Source organism: Phascolarctos cinereus, unplaced genomic scaffold, assembly GCF_003287225.1.
Source record: "Phascolarctos cinereus isolate Bilbo 61053 unplaced genomic scaffold, phaCin_HiC Scaffold_5;HRSCAF=322, whole genome shotgun sequence".
In the NCBI taxonomy this organism is placed as follows: Eukaryota; Metazoa; Chordata; class Mammalia; order Diprotodontia; family Phascolarctidae; genus Phascolarctos; species Phascolarctos cinereus.
The window spans coordinates 367,694,964-367,709,646 of NW_027555958.1; the positions used below are offsets into that span (position 1 = coordinate 367,694,964).

Here is a 14,683-nt window from a genome sequence, read left to right on the forward strand (position 1 = left end):
CATTTTCTGAGGTCACACCCTGAATAAAAACTGCTTAGGAAACCTTCTGCAGCAAGCAGAGCATGTTTTCTCAAATAAGTGTTTTCAGTATTTATCAGTATAACCTACTGTACTGATAAGCCAAATAGGAAGTAGCTAGAAAAGGAAATAAAAAGTTAATCTATTCAATTTCTAGATGCAATGCAAATGCTTAAATGAAATATATTTTTAGAGATGTATTGTCACAATCCATTTCAAATACCACTTCTAAATTACAAATGGAAGGTTTTCTTAACCATGCCTTTGGTTATAAATTCAGGTAAAAATAGAATAAAAATTGAATTTATAGTGTAGGCATCAAAAAAATGAACTGAGAGTCAGAGCTATAGATAACACGCTCCCAAACAACTACAGGAAAGATTTTTAAAATATAAATTTTATTTTAGCTTTCATTGGCAACAAAATGTGTTTATACTCATACACACACACAAACACACAAATACATACACATACAAGCAAAGAAAAAGAAAAAGGAGCACACAAGATTTTTAAAAAATGGTTCTAAATTGCTGTTGGTCTACAAATTTCAATTTTCTACCAATTGTTAACCCCACCCCCAAAGGCTGTTCATAGTGACTGCAACACAGTCATATACCCATATTATCCTTATTCTCGTGGAAGGTCTTCTTTTACCTCCTTTTCTGAGTATATGGTATTAATTTATTACCTTTTAATGCATGGTTGCAGTCAATGTGTATATTGTTCTTTTGGTTGTGCTTTCTTCATTCAGAATCATTTCATATATCTTCCTATACTCCTCATAATTTTTATATCTGTCATATCTGGCCTCCAAATATTCTGTTTCTATACATAATTTATCATAGGAACAATTTAAACTGCAACATATTTGGGCCCTTAAGAATTACAATCACGATCACAGATTAAATTTCATATGGTCCTCACAAATACGAGAGGTGGCCTCCAAGCCAGGAAGACCTGGTTCAAGTCCTGCTTCTGACATATACTGGCTGATTTGTAATACTAGCCAAATCATTTTACTCCTTAGGGTACTAGAGAATTCAAAGAAGCTAAATTTCAGAAAAGGGGAGATTTTCTCATCTAGAAGATCCCTCCACCAATTAGCCACAGATCCAGTCCCAATCCTAGGCCTTATCCCTTCACAATCCTGTTTAAATAATTATTTCCATGGAAAGAAATAAGGAAAGGAAAATCTATGAGTTAAAACTACATACTGTGTTCTGTTCATTGAATATAGTATTACATAAGTATCATTTAACTTTGATTCTGTAGCTCAACCAATAGGATCAATCTACAGGCTAGAATATTCAATCGAAGCTAGTAAGATGAATTTCAATAGAGCTAAATGGAATGTTTTATGTTTGGGTTCAAAAAATCAACTGTGCAAGTCACAGGGAGCATAACTAAACAGTGGTTTGCCTGAAAAAATATCTAAGGGTTTAAGTGAGCACCTTCAAGATGACTGAACAGTGTGGTATGGCAAGCCAAAAACATTTAAGCAACTATAAGCTTCATATTGTCCTGGACCAGGAGAAACAGGACCTCTATACTCTTCCTGTCTCATATCACATCAGGAATATTATGTTTACTTCTGATTTTCATAGTTTATAAAAGACACTGGTAAGTTAGAGGCAAATCAGAAAGATGACGTGCCAGACAAGAAATGTTGGAAGGACAAAGAAAATATATATGAAAAAAGGAGAGCAGACACATGATAGCTGTCTCCAAGCATTTAAAGGACTATCATATGGTAGAAGAAAGAGATTCATTCTACTTTCCTCTAGAGGGCAGAACTAGGAGTAATGTATAAAAGTCTCAGGGAGACAAATGTAGGCTTGATGTCTGGAATCATTTCCCAACAATTAGGGTCATCCCAGAGTGGAAAGAACTACCTCAAGAGGTAGCAGGTTCCCTATACCCCAAGTGGAGGTCTTTGAGAAATGTTAGGATGGCTACTTGTTGGGAAAATCGTAGAGAGTATTCTTATTCAGATGCAGGTTGAATCTGGTGGCCCTCTGAGGTCCCTTCCAAATGTGTGGCACTGTGCACTACTCTCACATAAATTTGAGTATAGATTAACCTCTAGTTATCTGGAGGGAGGGTATCAAAAATAAACTACAAAAAGAAAAACAAATGCAGAAAACAAACAAAAGTACATGAAATAAATATTCAGTGTATAAAAAATAAAACTTTTCATTTCCGAAGCATTTCTTCCCTTCAATTTTTTAATTCAGAAAAATGCATTAATTCTACTTACTTTTAAAATGAATGTCTGTTGTGTCCTTGTGTCCATTACAAGTAAAACCTACAAAAGGGGTTATTAAAAACAAATTAGTATTTCCTTTAATAAGATAAAATATCACTGAATAGGATTTTCAAAAAACAACCAGAAGAGATATAGTTAAATTCTGAATAGCCACACTAGTCCTAATAGCCCACATATCATAAGATAAGACTATGCAAAAAAGTTTCCATTTTGGCCCCACTAAGGATGCATTACAATTTTTAATCTATGTCAGGAATATTACTACACTGTCTAGGATTTTTTTTAACTTTCATGAGTAAATTTTTTTAAATCAGTTTTAAACAGGATTTTTCTTCTCTTCCACAGAACATCTGATGATGAACTGATTAAGCAATCACAGAAAACATTCAAGTTTTTTTGTTTTCTTTTTAAGTTTTATTTATTTTTTTTACATTCCAATTAGAGATAGCTCTTCACCCGGTGGGAGGTCTCTCATATCAAAATAAAACAATTAAGCAAAACTAGCACAACAATCACTTCATCTAAAAGTGTATCCAATATTCCACATCTATAGCACCCTCCAATTTTTGTATGTTTATGCAAAATGTATGCAACATTCCATATCTATAGCACTTCTCTACTTTTAATTGCTTTTCAATGAAGAGAAATGTATTTTCTCTCCCTCCCAGCCCCACCTTATTGGGAAAAGTAAGAAAGAGAGAGAAAAAATAAATTCCTTGTAATACATATACATAGTCAAGTAAAACAAATTCCCTCAATAGCTCTGTGTGTATAGACATACATACATGTGTATATATACGTATATATGAGTATGTGTATGTATGCATGTGTCTTTATATATGTACGTATGTCTGTCTCATTATGTACCTTTTATCACTATCAGGAGGTTAATAATATTTTATTCAATATATCATCAAATAATGGCTTGCTAGAAATTTATAACCTAAGAGTTGGAAGTGTTCTTAAATTTCATGTAATCAAATCTCCTATCCTTTACATGAATTCCCTTGAATTATGGTCTTGGTATTCTAACCTCCTATTAAATGCTACTCTTTGGGTTTGTGCAAAATGATTTCTAGACTCAGAGCTCCCACCCTCAGCCTCCTTCCATCAAAGTACTTTAGAAGGACATTACAGATAATGAGATTGTATTGAATCTTCTTATCCCAGTGAGACCCCAAACCCAAGCCTGAATTGATTTTATCAAAGGTAAGGAAGTTCCATTGTGTTCTGCTCAGGCTTGAGTGCAGAAAGATTCTTCTGCCTAGACAGTCCAAGGATGGGAGTGGTCTGATACAAGAGGTATTTCCTCTGTCGGGAAGTAGGGTGATATCAGCCCCTGTTGAAAAGGTATATAAACTGGGCACCCCAACTCCCAAATGAAGCCAGTTCTGGACTGTAACTTCCATTCAATACACGTCACCTGCTTGAGAGAAATTAAAATGTGGACATACAACCTAAATCATTTGTCTCTTTCTTAGAACAAATTCTGTGAAAGGTTGACAGGTATTATGTTAGGTACCACCTAGGGTCTAATTTCTGGATTTAATTTTTAATTTCTCATCTATGAATGAGCATAATTCTAGGGATATATCTTCAATTTAGAATTTTACATGGTACTGACTATAAATCAAGAAGAATGATTTTGTGAATGGCTTACTACTTTATTTTTCAAATTTCTATAACTCTCAATAATTCAAATGTAGAATGTTCTAATATAATCAAGTTTCTAATATATTCAATATTCTAATATAATCAAACAAGTATCACCTGGAATAGAATGTGTGATGGGAAAATTGGGGGAAAGGAGAATGAAGGAAAGAGATAAGGAAGAGATAGAATGGATGAGAACAGGGTAGCAGGAATGAGAAGTAGGGAAATTACATACCATGTTAATTTTTTGTCTTTTGGAGAAAAAATAACAGTCTTCTGAGCAAAGAATTCCTATAAAAATATTAAGTTTTGAAGAAGACAATGCCAGCTACCCTCAGACAACTAAATTAAACCAATTGTAATAATAGTCACTTAGTCAACAAATACCTAATGACTGTCTATGTGCATAACACTATGAATGATACAAAGAAATATGAGACATGGTCCTTGCCCTTCAAGACCTTACAATCACCACACAAAGATAACACCATAGATCTAAGACATTCCTGAAAGTTAAAAAAAAGGTAAAATAATGATATCAAGAAATATATTCTTAAGTGACAAATGAGTGGTACTGACAAAAAGTGCCGAGTCCAATTAGAAGGGGTTCCAAAGACACAACTCAAGGAAAAACAAGATGAGCAAAGGCAAGTAGCAAAACTGAACAAGTATTTACATTTAAATAATAATAACAATAATGTGACTGGGACACAAGGTTTGTTTTGGGATATAATGAGGTTAGCAAGATAGACTCGGCCCATATTACAGAAGCCATGAAACGTCACGCTAAAGCATCTGGACTATCAAAGGAGGTAACTGTAGAAGACTTTAGGAAAGAGTAAGTAATAAGCTAAAATGGTATTTTAGGAAAATTAATTTGGCTATGGAAAACAAAATAGACTAGGGGCAGGGAGCACACTTAGAAAGCTATTACAATAAACTAGGTGCAAAGTCATAGTGCAGCATCAGTGGAAATGAAGAGAAAGTGATAGATGCAAAAGATTTTACAAAGAGAAAAAAGCAGGACTTAATCAACTGAAAGGGGATAGGGCAAGGGAGAGGAAAAGTCAAATATGACACCCAAGTTCTGAGTCTATGTAGCTAGGAAAATAACAATAGAATTATAATTGACAGAAATAGGAAAACTGCAAATGGTTCCAGGTTAGGGGAGGAGAGGCAGAGATAACGAGTTTGGTCTTAGACATCATAAGTTTGAAGTAAAATGATAATATATCATGAAGATCATGATAATATACTCGTCTAATAGACAACTGGAAGTACATGAATGGAGCGCAGGAAGACATCAGAACTAGAAGGAATAACTGACAACCATCTGTGGAGGAGAAACTTGAGGTCACAGGGGATGAGCTCACCAAAGGAGAAACAGCAGAGAGAAGAGCAGAAGCTGCTAACTAAAAAGGCAGCTAAGTCGAGCAGTTAAAGGAAGAAATGAGAATTTATAGCAACTGGAGGAAGAAATAGGTCAAGCAACAAAAACTGAAGGTAGCTGGGAATCTCATCTGTGATTCCCCCACAGCTACCCTCATCACTAGTTGTGATACTCCAAAGCATGCTAGAGACATAACCTACAAAATGAGACTAACTGTTCACACATCTTGGGCCACAAAAAGTCAGGATCCAAAGGGACCTTAGAAAGTATTTAGTCTAATGCCCTCATTTTACAGGGGAGGAAAGAGACCTAGAGAGTTTAAATGATTTGCCCAAGGTCACATGGTAAATGGCAGAGTTTGGATTTGAGGCCAGGTCTCCTTACGCAAAGTCCATCATTGTTTCGAACACGCGCCTTCCTCTGAGCTAGAAAGACACCCAGAAGCCTAAACAGAGCATTAAATAACTTTCAGCTGGGGGTGATAGCAGGCAAAGTCTCTTAAAATATTATTTATTTTGTTTTGTTTTTTAAAACCCTTTCACCTCTCTAAGTCATTCACCGCAATAGTGTAGCCACCTTAGATAAAATAAATTTCAGTCCTATTATACATTGTTTCATTTGACTAAAATGAAAATTTACTTGGCCTTCTACTTACGTAACTATAGGGGAAAAAATGTATTTTCTACCAGAAATCTGTTAATTAAATGAAGAGAATATGGTTGTATAAATCGGGAATGAGATCATTTTGCTGGCCTCATTTAGCCACACAGGATAAAAACTCACAAAATTGAGATATATAAAAATGTCTAAGAAATATTCATTTGTTTACATTCACTTTCTTCTCCTATCAAGTTTGTTTGTAACTAGACTGTTCACATTGAGGCAATAAACACAAGAACATATGTGATTTTTTTTAAATGTGCCCTTTGACTGTCAATTTCTCCCAAACAGGTGTTGGCTAAATGATTATAAATTGGCCTCTGGATACACCTCTTCAACTGAGCCATACAGGGTTGGTGATAATATAATTAGACCTAAAAACATCAGGCTGGTGAATGCTTTCCATCTGTTTGGCAATAATGTTTAGTTAACAATAGCCTTTAAAAGAAGCACCTTCAACTTCCGTTCTTAAAGTTATTGATAGGGCCACTCTTAACACACCAGCACTCTTGCTAACAAGAGCTTTAGGCACTTGAAAATTATTAGCCACACAGCTGTATACAGAGAGGAACGACTGCATTTAACATCTGTATCTTTGCAAATTTACATGCATCAACCTCATTTAAAGTCATTTCTTAATGAACGGTGCTATGGATCTATATTAATATTAGAGTTGCATGCACAAAGATCATAAGGAGCCAAACATTTTTTTAATGCCAACAGTAGGCCAATCTGTAATGAAGCTGTCAGCATAAAGGACGGAATAATAGCTTCTTTAACCCTCAAACAGAATTTGTTCATTTGAGGACTAGAACACACCAATTTAAAAACTGCTCATGGGTTTGCTCACCTTTATAAAGACAAAAATCTAATCGGGTACTAATTTGATACAACTGTCTTTCCAATAAGAGGCTCCTAAAGCTATCTTTTATTTCATGATAAAACAAGTGCTATAACTAAAACTGTCATGAAATAATTACCTTTGATAGCTTACCTTATTGCAAGAACACAATTAATGCATTTCTCGCTTTCATTTTTCACACTTCCTTATCAGCACTATATTAGCATATGCTCTAATAGACAAGATTACTGCATCTTCGCCCTATGGTAACATATAGAATGACTGCTAACTAGAAAAAAAAGCAGACAACCTATTCCTCCAGGGCTAGCTTCATCAGTTGTTTAATTACAATACCACAATGAGACTAGAAGCTGTTCTTTTATAAAAGTAAAGGGGGAAAGCTTCAAATGATAATAGAACTGGGTCTTTCAGTTAACTATCTAGAGGACCCAAGATGGCCTACTCTCTATTTAGATACCACCACTGCAAAGATTTGGGGCAGGGGAAAGAGAAAAGGATGAGGAATAATGCACTTCAGTAATTAAAAAGCATGTGGGGTTTTTTCTTTTTTTTTGAGTTGTTTTTTTAAAGCAGATTTAGAAAATAGAAAAGAGATTCAGTATCACAGGGAAAACTTAGACACAAACACAACAAAAGGTAATAGAGAGGCTGAGACACTTTCTTCAGTGATGATATTTTTTGTATGATCTTATAAGTTTAGCTTAAATTACTGTTACAAGAAATACATGTGGCTCCAAAAATAACCACAACAATAAATCCTAAAAAGAGAAAGATCACTTCAGCAATTTGATATAATATTTGTCTGTACTACTGGATTGGTTACTTTATAAATTTCCAAAAAAGTTCAATAAAAATCAGAGAAGGCTTTAAGAAAAAACCCACAAGGGCACATGTCAGGTAATATAGCAGACAGTGGAGCTACAGTGCTACTTGTTCATTTTTATGTCATTTGTTGGAAGGAGCCTATAAGAGGCCTCAACTAAGCACATTCCATTATGGACAAATCATACTTGTCTATGCGTAACAGAAAGGAATGTCAACACACAAAAGGGGGAGAGGGGGATAGAAAGAGGGGGTAGCTAGGTGGCGCAGTGGATAGAGCACCGGCCCTGAAGTCAGGAGGACCTGAGCTCAAATCTGGCCTCAGACCAAACACTTAACACTTACTAGCTGTGTGTGTGACCCTGGGCAAGTCACTTAACCCCAACTGCCTAAAAAAAAAGAGAGAGAGAGAACATGTGTGTGTGTGTGTGTGTGTGTTGTGTGTGTGTGTGTGTGTGTGTGTGTGTATATGTCCTTGATTGATGATAAAAGCAATTGAATTAAGATGATTTTATTTCCCTCCCAGTGATCACCGTACCTATTCCAAATGAAAATGCAGGAACGAAGTTACAAGTTGCATTTGGCAAAAAGACCGCTTTTCTCAACTCAGGTACAAACGAGTAAGATTACACCCATACAATTGTGTCTTTCAAATATACTCAGAACTCAGATAAGAATAACCTCTTCTTGGCAATGTTACAGAGGCTGGTAATGCTATACTGCTGCAGGAGTGGAATGGTTTTGAACAAATTCCTCATACAAAGCACTTGTTTCTGTTTACCGGGGACAGCAATTTTCTTCATCTAAAACCACATGTTAAGGATCAAATGTTACTTGTGTTTAATGTGAGAAACTTGGTCCTCCTTGAATACTTCTATATCTATCCATCTATACTTCCTCTGTACCAATAAGATTATAGGTCTGTATGACAGGAGTTTCCTTTTCAAAAGTTCTAGTCCCAGAAAATAACAAACCTATTGGGTGACCTTCAACATTATTAGTTCTCTCTTCTGGGAACCGATTTTCTCCTTTGGCAAAGGAAGACCAACAGGATTTCATCTCCTGTTGCCCAGTAGCTCCAACAGCAAAGGATATTGAGAGGTAGTTGCTAGTCCATTAGAAGGAGCAGCATCAAGAGCATCAGCATGAGCAGACTGTGTAGAGGCACTTGTCTCATGTTATGCCATGAAACCAATCTGTTCTTGGCTATCATATGCTCATAAAAGCTATTTCAGGATGAGGAATGAGGCATGAAGTGGAATGACTGTACATGGTCATTTTATAACACTTATGTACTATTATCCAATACCCTCAGCATCCATTTTCAGAAGGGACACAAAGTGCAGCAGCAGGGATGTTTAGGATTTGCAGTGAAATGACTAAACACCCTTTTAAGATCCTATTGATGGTATGTCTACGCTGGAAGAACCTTCAAAACGTTATACCATAAGGAGTCACAAGGGTGCACTGCTTCAGGGACTGACTGGCTGAAAGGATTCATAAAACTAGTAGAAACTGTGGCCGACTTCATCCTCCTTCCTACAACTTTTTCACTCCAGCCCCAACAAAACAAATGATGTCTCTGAGGAAGGCTTAGCTCTTCAAACTCCTAGGACTACATCCTAAAACAGAGAATGATTAAGGGGCCAAGATTGTCAAGCTGTGTGTGTGTGTGTGTGTATGTGTGAGTGTGTGAAAGGGGGATCAGGAGGGGGAAGGTGGTTGTAATAAAATTCCACATTTCTTTTTAAAACCTAAGCAGATCTTAATTTAAAGCTCTCTTGAAACATATCTTAATGTATGAAGCTTGTTTATATAATATACATATACACATGTATGTGTATATATACATGTATTTGGACACATGTGTAAATGTATGCATACATGTAAATACGTGGATATACCTAATTTTATGCACCTATTCCTCCTCCTCCTCCACATATCTAAACTATCTAGCTTTAAGTATTGTAAACCAATCAGCTTGGTTACCCAGGGAGGTAAGTGAAAGACTGGAAGGGATAGGAAACACAAAGCAAGTTGATAAATAACTATAGCTTAGCTCTAAGAAAATAATTTTAAATTTCCTTAAAAGCAGACATTAATAAATGTTTCAGTATGCTAATTTTTTTTAATTAAAAGATATTTCTGCAGTAAAAGCTCTTTCATATGCACTACTGATTCTTCATCAAACGTTAAGTTCTCAACTTAACACCAGTATAGCCGGTGGCAGCCTGAAGGTTTACCATCTGCTGCCACCCAAAGTCACTGTGGCCACCTTCAGAACATATGCATCAAAGCCCTGAGATAAGAGACTAAAGGAATACTGCCGAAGTCAGCATAAGGGGAATCACAAACCCAGAGGCAGGCAACAGGCAAAGTACCAGAAAAAAGAACATGGTGAACCATCAGTCACCCTACTACACACACAACCCAAGGTCACAGGAGACAACAGCAGCTGAATAGAGAGATAAGCAAAATAATACCTCATATGGTACTAACACAAATCTAACCACTTTAACAGCTTCAATCACATACTGACATTTTTTTCTTAAAAGAAGTCTAGTAACATTTAAATTTCCTGCATTTTCATTTGGAATAAGTACAGTGATCACTGGGAGGGAAATAAAATTATCTTAATTCAATTGCTTTTATCATCAATCAAGGACATATATATACACATGTACAAACACATACGTACATATATACACACATATACATGTGTATATATATACACAGATACAGATTTTATAAATAGTAACTTTGATTCCTTAGAATTTTGTTTTAGATATATCTAGTTTTTCTAAAATATACTTAGATCCATAATCAAACATTACACGAATAAATTTTTATTTGATAGTTAGAAGATATGAATAAATCTACTAAATGTAAATCCTTAAATCCTGACTTCCAGGTACTGAAAAAATACCCAACACTTATTCTCATTTAAAGATCATACTGAATTGAGTTTATTTCTTATTAAGTCCAGAATAAAAAATGAGTTTTTAAAAAATGTTTAAAAGATGATATTTATCTTAACACCCAGAAACAGAAGTAAAATTGTGATTCAAAACATTAAATACCCTAGAAACATTGAGAACCTGATCACTTTCCATATGACTATTCTGCAATACTGTTCCATATTTTGCTCACAATGAATTCACTTATACAATGACTTAAGTTCATCTTTGCTTTTCATTTTTTTTGTGTGTATTAAATCCAGGGAGGAAAAGCAAAAATCTTTAGTTTTTCTATAAATGATATGAGGTATGAGAAAATTTAAATGGCAAATCTATTGAATTTATAGCAATTTTAAGTGGAAAATAAGATTGTAAAACCTCTTCAAGGCTTCTACAGGAATTAGTAGAAACATTCATGTACAATAAGAACTATTTATTATAACAAAACCCATTTGTCCTGTCCTCCATTTAAATTCAGTTAAATCTAACCATAACCTGTTGCATACAATTAAATATATTTTCTGTAGCCTGCTACAAAGCACTATATGGATAAATACCACATGGAGTCATGATTGTGTCTTCATTCATAAAATTTATGGGCCTGTTTTTAAGACAAGTCAAGCAGAATTTATCAAGCATCTACTATGTGCCAAGCATTGTACTAAACACTGAGGATAAAAAGGGCAAATAACAATCCTTGTTGTCAAGGAGCTTATAGTCTAACAAATAAGACAACATGAAAACAACTGCATACAAATGAAATAGATACAGGATAAACTGGGGATCATCTCAGAGGGAAAGTGCCAAAATTAAGGAGAACTAAGAAAGTTTGAGATATCCAATAGGGAGTTGGAGTTGTAAAAAACAGAGATGACAGAGAGGTTATGGCTGGATAAGTAAGATTACAGAATCATCAGCATAAAGATGGTCATTGAAACCATGGGAACTGAGAGATCATCAAGTGAAATAAGGGCACGCAGGACAGAGCTTTTGGAAAAGTCCCCATTATGACATAAACATCCAGCAAAAGAGACTGAGTGGACAAATGGGTAGAAGAATTGGGAGATAACAACATCACAAAAATCCAGAAAGAAAAAAGTATCAAGGAGAAGAGGGTAATCATCAGTGTTAAAAGATAGAAAAAGGTCAGAACTGAGAAAAAGCCATTACATTTAGCAATTAAAAGATAATTATTATCTTTGGAGAGAGTAGTTTTGGTTGAAGGATAAGGTCAGAAGCCAGACTGCAACGAGTTAAGAGAATGAAAGGAAAAGAACTAAAGATACCTATTGTAGACAGCCTTCTCAAGGAGTTTAGCCACAAAAGGTAGAAGAAATATAGGACAATAGCTAGTGGGGATGGAAAGATCAAATGAGGTTTTTTAAGGGAGTTAAAACTCCACATTTTGGTATTATGGTAAAAAGTATTTTTAAAAAGTCTTGATTCTGGCTTTTTAAATGACAGAGGCAATGTATTTATAGTGATTTTCTTGAAGGGCATGTGTGACCACGTTCCTCCCCAACTCCACAAACTCCAATGGTTGCCATTGTATCTAGGATCAAATATAAGCTACTTTATTTGGATTTTAAAATGCTTTCCAACAGGGTCCCAACCTACTTTTCCAACCTCATTAGATAACACTTCCCTTTCTGCACTCTAGGATCCAGCCAAACTGGCCTTTACACACAATACTAAGTTGCCTATCTCTAAGCCTTTATACTGGCTGTCCTTCATACCTGAAATCTCATTTCCATATACTCTTAGAATTCCTTGTTTCCTTCAGAATGATGCTCAAGTGACAACTTCTAAACACAGCCTTTCCAAGCAGCTAGTATTCCACCAAAATTGCCTTGTATTTTTTTGGTACATATTTATGCACGTCTCACCCAACTGAATGAAAGCACACTGAGGGCAGGAGCTATTTCATTATTGTCCTTGTATCCCCTCATAGCACAGTGCCTGGCACGCAGTGGATGCTTAATAAATATTTGATGACTGATAGATATCTTTAATCTCTAATAAAAACAACAAATAATAATGACAGGGCAATGTAGTCTTTCACAAAGTAGTGTGAATCCTATCACTAGGAAAGAAATCATATTCTAGGAGGACTAGGGCAAACTGATATTCCAGAAATCAATCCCATTTATATTCAATAGCCAAACCCTCTTACTTGGGTCTACAAGTCTGAATGAGTCATTTTTTTTCCCCCACATACTAACATATTAGATTCAGAGTTAACAGGAAAAAAAGAAAGAGGGAAATGGAATCTTCCCTGATCCAATCAATCAATCAATAAACACTTATTAAGCACCTATTATGTGCCAAGCACTGTGCTAAGAACTCATTCATCAGACCACAGAATGACAGATTTCAAACTAGAAGAGATCTCAGTTATCATCTAGTGTACCTTCTCGATCTTACAGGTAACAAAACTAAGATGCAAAGAACTGACATGCCTCACTTAGGTCCCCCCAGGTGGGAGGTATCCGAGCTGATACTTGCACTCAGGCCCTCTGGTTCCACATTCAGTGTCTTTCAACTACAACATAATGTTCTTATGTAATATGATACTTTTATACATAAGAATGCAGAAATAATTTTTATGTTCTTTCCACCTAAATACTATAGACAGATGAACATGATGTCAATCCCCAGCAAAATCTAGACTTGGAAGATGAAACTGAAACTGTGTAAACTCAGGCAAATTACATGGGTTCTCTAAGAAGAAGTAATCAAACTAGCCTCATTTCCTTTTGTGAGGCCCTCACCATCTTGAACCTAGACTACTGCATGAAGAGTTCTAGTTAGTCTCCTTGCCTTAAGTCTCTCTCCACTTCAGACACATTTAGACCATTCAGCTATGTCACTCCACCAATAAAAGCCAGTGGCTCCCTACTGCCTCCAGGACCAAATATAAAACCCTCTGTTTTGCTTTTTAAGCCCTTTAGGACCTAGCCCCTTCCAACCTTTCCAGTCTTCTTAAACCTTATTCCCTTCCATTAACTCTACGATCCAGTGCCACTGACATTCGTCCTTGATGTTCTTCAAACTTTGAGCTTTTTACTGGTTATCCCCCATGCACTGAATTCTCTATCTCTTCACTCCAGTCTTCTGGATTCCATGGTTTCCTTCAAGTCCCAGCTAAAATCTCACCTTTTACAAAAAGTCTTTCAAGGTCCTCCTTTATGTCAGTGCCTTCCCTCTGAGATTATGTCTAACTCATCCCATATATATATGTATCTATAGATAGATAGATAGATAGATAGATAGATAGATAGATAGATAGACAGACAGACAGATAGATAGAGAGATAGATAGATATGCATGTACAAAGTTGTTTGCATGTTGTCTACCCGATAAGATTGTGAATTCCTGAAAGGCAGGGGCTGCTTTTTTCCTCCAGCCCTTAAAACAGAGCCTGGCATGTAATCGGCACATAACCGGCACTTAATAAATGCTTGATGACTGTAACACATCTGAAGTTTAGCAACGCATTCAGCAAATAATGTCCTTATGGAAAAAAAAATGTAGAAATGCAAGCTAGATGACAATAGTTGGTGGATTTACAAATTAGCTCACTGAAAGCTCACTCATCCAAGTGTTGATTAATATTAACCTGGAGGGAGACTTCTGTTAGCTTGCCTAAGGGTCCTATATCTTCAAAGATCTATGGATGAAGAAATACTACCCATGAAAGCCACAGGATCACAGTATATAAAGTTGAAAAGGACCTCAAAAATCATATAGCCCTACTCCCTCATCTTAAACATAAGTGAAGCCCAGATAAATCTGTATTAAGTAGCACAGACAAGCTTAGGAATTAAACGAAGAAAAAAGGTAAGAGGATGGCGGGGGAAGAAATCATCTGAACTTTATATGTGCAGCTTCCACCCTATCTACAAGCAAAGGATGGTGCTAGATACTAGGGATACAAAGATAAAAACAGTCCATGTCCTCAAGGATCTTATGCTCTACCAGGAGAAAAGATAACATGTAACATAAATAAATGTAGTACAAAGAAACCTAAGGGGAAAGAAAGAACACCAACAAAT

General features: G+C 35.8%; 1 protein-coding gene across 7 annotated transcripts in view; it reads right to left on the minus strand.

The window, feature by feature from the left end:
• Positions 1-14,683, minus strand: part of RPS6KC1 (ribosomal protein S6 kinase C1) — a 203,717-nt gene that overhangs the window by 66,818 nt on the left and 122,216 nt on the right. For all 7 annotated transcript variants that reach the window (XM_021007820.2, XM_021007814.2, XM_021007817.2 and 4 more), the window contains one exon: positions 2,276-2,323. In XM_021007820.2, the coding sequence (XP_020863479.1) occupies positions 2,276-2,323 (48 nt within the window). The remainder of the gene's footprint in view (positions 1-2,275; positions 2,324-14,683) is intronic.